This window comes from Cebidichthys violaceus, unplaced genomic scaffold (assembly GCF_023349555.1).
Source record: "Cebidichthys violaceus isolate CVI_PGR_0920_01 unplaced genomic scaffold, fCebVio1.0.p SCAF_1, whole genome shotgun sequence".
Lineage (NCBI taxonomy): Eukaryota > Metazoa > Chordata > Actinopteri > Perciformes > Stichaeidae > Cebidichthys > Cebidichthys violaceus.
The window spans coordinates 5,692,694-5,698,693 of record NW_027176262.1 but is presented as its reverse complement, the minus strand read 5'-3'; the positions used below and the strand labels follow the sequence as shown (position 1 = coordinate 5,698,693).

The 6,000-nt window shown below is 42.6% G+C and overlaps 1 protein-coding gene across 12 annotated transcripts in view; it reads right to left on the bottom strand.

The window, feature by feature from the left end:
• Positions 1–789: 789 nt before the first annotated feature.
• Positions 790–6,000, bottom strand: part of kirrel3b (kirre like nephrin family adhesion molecule 3b) — a 154,911-nt gene continuing 149,700 nt past the window's right edge. For all 12 annotated transcript variants that reach the window (XM_068707560.1, XM_068707569.1, XM_068707622.1 and 9 more), the window contains one exon: positions 790–5,789. In XM_068707560.1, coding sequence (XP_068563661.1) covers positions 5,328–5,789 — 462 coding nt within the window. In that variant the 3' untranslated portion in view covers positions 790–5,327. The remainder of the gene's footprint in view (positions 5,790–6,000) is intronic.

Below are 6,000 nucleotides of genomic sequence, written 5' to 3'. Positions count from 1 at the left end.
GCTTCATGCTTTCTTGTGCCAGAACCTCGCTGCACAAAACACACTGAGGTGTTTGTCCTCTTTTGTCCTCAATGTAAGAAAATCCATATCTCATGTAGTCGGTGTCGTACTTTCGTTTCGCTCAATTAGCATGAAAACAAACTTTGTTTGTGTTCTTCTATACTGGCGGGTGTGTATTAGCATTACAAGGCATTAACTCCAAATACTGTTAAGGAGTGTGAATAACTCCACTGCATAAAAAATTCCCTTCAAAATAAAAGCACAGGATTTTTATTTATTTTTTCTCCAGGCAAAGGCCCACGACCCTCCAGTTGAGAATCACTGCATTAAAGCATTATGGTTGAGTAGCGATTCCTGATTAATCTCGGGTAAGTTATTAGGCATTTTTTCTAGGGGTAAGAAGGTTAAGCTTTTATAGAAATTAGGGATAATAATGATTTCAAAATGTCCCCTGAATTGTCAATTTTGTTGTTATATTATTAACATTTTTTAAATGTTTAGCTATGTTTTTTTTTTTTACAAAGGCTAGTCATTACAGAAAATGGCAATGTTTACAGAGAATGTACAGCATAGCAGAGTAACAGTGAAACACACCATTTCTAATCTCTCTAAATAAGACTAATAAGGCTTGGATTTTGTGGATGAGGCCTCTTATTCTCCACAAACATCCTGCTGAATGTCTGAGAAAATGACGATGTTGATGCATGTTGTCCCATGTGCATCTCACTCTCCAATCTGCTCATTCATTCTCAGTGATAGACAACAGTGCAAGATAAACACAAACTCAAACATCATTTTTATTCTCCAAATATACAGAGCAAAAGCATCATAGATTCACAGACCAGTACAGTTAAAATACAACCATTTTTCTTTTTTTTCTTAGATACAGAGGACCACTGACTGAAAATAGTGGTTTACCCAGTAGAATTTACATGTTGTCTTTTCATTACAATAATGCTTATGGTTCACTATTTATACAAACTCTCCAAATGACCGTGTACCTTAAGTACTTTCTCAGACCTGGGTCATGTAGTATTTGCAAACTAGTTTGCCTCATATCTGGAGTGCAGAACAACTTGACCAATCAGAGAGAAGCATGCTCATTTGACTTCCAAATGCTTTACTGTGATTCTTTCAATCTGCTGTGACTTATCGTACACTCTATGCTGCACACCAAAACCACACAGGCTGCTGGCGTGCCCTGCAGGCTCACGCAAACACCGAGGATTGTTTGCAAATACTATTTAGTCCAGGCCCTTTTCCCTTACAGTTGTATGTTATTAAAGTACTAACAAGGTATTGATTGGTAGAAAAGCAAAGAAGTGAGAGAGAGAAAGAGAGGAACAGAGTGATAGAAAGCATTTACACAGTAAAGAAAGGGTTATTATGATCAATTCAATGTTTCAAATGGCATCTTTCCTAGTGTGTTCCATCATCATCACCATGGACAGTATAACATTTATCTTTTTAGTACAATGAGAGAGACTTCAAATAGCCTCACGTAAACCACCCTTTGCAGGCATTGGTTGATATATTGACAGTACTAATATTCAGCATTTCTTTATCAATTTTTCCCCCAAATTTATTCAGACCAAGCTAAAAGTTTGGTGCCGTAAACACATATAGCCAGTGGGCAGAAAAGCCATTACAAACACCTACCAACACGTTTTCACCTCACACCGCTCATAACCTCTGTCTCTGCAGGCCAGTATTTAGCATCTCTGAATATTATAGACTACCCTGCATCCTCCACTCTGAAAAGGTTGCTTTCTTTTATCAGGAAAGGGCAGCCCCTTGTAATTGTTCTGGTCTTTGTGTTTATTCATCTGTTTTGCCCTGGCATCTGTGCGGTGCTTGTGGCCAGGCAAACAGGCGCAGCCAGCGCCAGCCGGAGTGGAGCGTCCACAGGTGAGCAGGGCGGACCTTGTCCCCGCATGGGCTTTGATTCCCAAAGACTGACATGACCCTCGCATTCTGTGGCACTCTTGTGTCCACTGTAGCTGCTGCCATTGGGGGGTGGGGGGGGGGGGGGATGGGACAGAAGGCTGGCCTATCAAATATTTATCTGTTTGCTGTGCAGTGTGCAGATTCTGTGGACTGGGAAAATGCATTATGTTTGGATCAGTGCGGGAGTTGCATCAGATAAGTAAAACTGGAGCGGTTGGCAAATTTGTTTTGTTTTGAGGGAGAGACGTGCTGAATGTCTGAAAGTTTTGAAAGGTGAACATGTTTGAATTTCTAAGCTGTGGTTGTAAAATGATGCATAAAATATGCAAATAAAAAAATAAAACTCTCTCCTGTCCTGTTCAAAATAGATCACACTGTAATTGACTCCAGCCGATATCAAGGTACGAATGTGATGCTCGTACATGATGAGTAAAATATATAAAAAAATTGGCAGAGGCCAACTTGACAGTCATCATGGTGCCAAATGCAATATATTGCTGTGCATCTGGGCATCTCTCAGAAGGGCTGAAGGTATAATAACCTCTTACTGCATCTCACTTCAAAGCTGTCCCAGCTAAGCTCAGCTTCTCATCCTATAGCCTCCCGTGTGCTCGGTGTACAGATTGTGAGTTTTCCCCTGTGAGATCTGGGGGAAGAGAAACTGCTCACACGCGCCTTTCATGGAATTTATGAGAAACAAGTAAGGTTGATGAAATTTCTGGAAGGTAAACAAAGAGAAATATTGTCTGCCGTACAGTTTTGATGCCATGTGGATTGGTGGAGCTCTAATATACTGAAATCTGACTGAAAGAGAGAAAGAAAAGCCAGGAAAAATTATATACAAGACAGCATTAGAGATTTATATACAGTCTGCTAAGTGCCAAACTGGATTATCAGCGTCGAAACAGAGCTTTTTGTCTTAAGCTGTACAATGGGCGCCAATCCATTTGTAAAATTAGAGTCCAAACCACTGCCACTCAAGTGGAAACTCCATTCAAACGCCCTGAATATAATCTAACATAAAGTGCTTACAGCAACTTGCTTTTGTTGGAAATGCTGTGGCTGTTTTTTTTTACGGTTTGTTTCTGGCTTACTTCATCCCAATTGACTGCTCCGCTATGGGATATACTGAAAAAACGACCTAATTAGATAAGACATATTGTAACCTAGCATACTTTCTGTCGCATGTTTGTTTGATTTGACAAAACAGAAGTGACACTGACATTGCGAGCCACTCGTTTCAGTAGCAATCGGCTGTTCTTTTGCAGGAACTCCTCTTTACCCCCTCAAAGAACTGATCGAATAACAAACAAGCTGATTCTATAAAGCATGGCTGGAACAGACCTTGGAAGATAAATGACGCTTTTGATGGCTCAAATCAAATGTGACATCAAGTATTATGTAACCGCGGCTGTAACAGAAATGATTTATGTTTACCTATTAAAGGGCCTGTTCTAACACAGCGTCAGCAGACAACAACGAGTACATCTTATTTTGAGGTCCAAAGTTAACTTGGCATGGTGCCGTGTGTGGTCGCGTTTGAGAATAAAGATAGCATCTTTTTGTCCAATTGCCTTACACTATCTGCACTGCGCAAACATCTGCATTAGGATTCCCGGGTTTTCAGTACTGCAAAAAAAAAAAAAAAAAAAAGCAACACTGCCCAGTCGTGACTTTTGTTTCTGCCACCAAACATGCTCGATGCGTGACATCAACACTCCGGACAACAAGCTCACTTCGAAATTCTACGTCAAGTATGAGCGTTTGTGTGGTTAAATCACTACTGTCTCTACTCTCGACCAAAACAAACACCGTGTCAGTGATTAAATCATAAATCCAATTTCATTTATGTCACATACAGTGCAGAACGGAACAAAATAAAAGGATGCACTTGAAACGAGTCCGTGTAACACCATCGGCTCCACAGTAGCCCGAAAAAAAAAGAAAAAGAAAAGCAGAGAGCGAAATAGAACACATTTTCTAAATGCTCTACATATCCCTTGATGACCGGCACGATCACAGGTAGGTATACAGTCCGGGTGCACTAAGCTCCAGTGTCAACAGTGATGTTGACAATATCAATTGGATAACCACACAATAAGAAGCTCAGCTAAAATATAATGTTTACATTTCATTCAACAGGTACCCGCGAGTATTCACTGATGATCTGCGGCGTTAGCAGGAGAAACTCACAAGTACAACACGTGTTGCAGTTTGTGGGCTTTCCTGCCGCGTGCCTTGGAACTGGATTCGGTGCGGTAATGCCGTGGAGGAATGCCGCTCCCCATCAGCAGAGGAGCTGACAGAGTGTGTGTGTGTGTGTGTGTGTGTGTGTGTGTGTGTGTGTGTGTGTGTGTGTGTGTGTATCTCGCTTAGTCAAAGTTTGTATTGACACAGATCAAACAGACCCTCAAGGCAAAGTAGATATGGACAAGAAGAGGCGCTCATGTCTCATTTAGAGTCCTCCATGAGGGAAATCAGAGTCAGAAATTAGATGCTAAAAAAGAAATTACAGTCACGTATATACACTGATACTTTTTTTTTTTTTTGTGTCACAGTAAAATAATGACTCAGGGATTTAAAATGAGATCTCAGCCCCTCTTTATCTGTCCAGCTCTGTGGCCCAGATACTGCTGCAGAGAGGGAAGAAAAAAAACACAGTTGTTCTTTTAAAACGTCTGTGGGCACATGGAGAAAGTTTTCTACCACCCACACAGGAGATGGGTTTCAACAAGCCAAGCCTGACATACTGTGTTTGAACGGAAGGTGGGGAGAGGAAAGAGTTATTGCTTTAACAACCAAAAACCACATGCACATTCATTGTTGTGCTTCAATCTACGAGAGAGCAGCAGGACATTGGCTCGCACTCATTATCATGACGTTCGTGCTGAGTGCCCCAACACTCGCAACTTCAATCTCAGTTTTTCTGAATGACAATCTTCAAAAGGCAAAAATGGTCTTTGCCAGGGGAGCTGATTGTCACACAAGGCTTTTTTTTTTTTTTCCGTATTCCTGCCCTCTGCTAGCGACTCCACTGCAGAAACCGAGTATTGAATGTTCAAATTCAAAACTAATGTTGTCTCTGTGTTGGCAAATAACCTCTCTGTGGCACAATTCTGATTATGGGCTAAAAAAAAGGAGGTGGCTGATGAGTTAAGCATGAGGGAAATATAAGGCTTCTTGATCCACTTTTTGGGGACATTGAGAAGTCTGAACCAGTCCCACGGTGTATTAAAGCCAACCGGCCCCGGCATCTCCAGGTGTCCAGAGGAGACAGTAACGCTGTTACTTTAGCGGCTCGTGGGCGCTGATTCTATCACAGTTTTACAATCCCGGCTGCTTGTTTACACCCCGTTCAAACGCTCTCCCTCTCCTGGTGGTCAGACGTGGGTCTGCATGCGCTTCTGGAGCGGCCGGGTGAGGTCTGAGTTCTGCGAGGAGGACTGGGAATAGTGGGAGGAGGAGGAGGCCGACGCCTTGCTGTCTTTGTCGAACTGCACGTAGCCGTCCGGCTTACTGTAGCTGCTGACGCTGCTGTCACACTGTGTGTCGATAAATGAGCTGGAGTCGCTGAGCGAGCCGCGCTGGAACTCCCGCTCGCACAGCTCGATAGAGCTGCTGCCCATGCCCAGCACGAAGCGTTGGCTGTAGTCATAGAGACGGTTGGGACCTGCTCCCAGAGTGGAGTAGATGTTGGTGAAGGACATGCCCGTTGGCACCCGCTGCTTGCCCAGGGTACCTGTGTTGGTGGGGTTCCTCACTTCAGCGGACTGAGTCCCGGCCATGGTCGGCGTGTGGTGCTCCTTGAAGGTATTGACACTGTAGTAGCCATTTGTAGGGTCCTATTGAAAACCCAGGAAAGAAAGATTATTATTATATAATTGTTTTATATTTTACTTTTTTTTTTCTAGGCTATAGCTAATAGCAAATTAAAAAAGGACAAAGAGGGGGGAAAGGAAAAACATCCCCTTGGTAATATGCATTTACGTGTTATTTTCTCAAGGCGCAGTAGGAGCCAAGGTCAAACCGGCAGTAATTACCTTTCCAAATTCT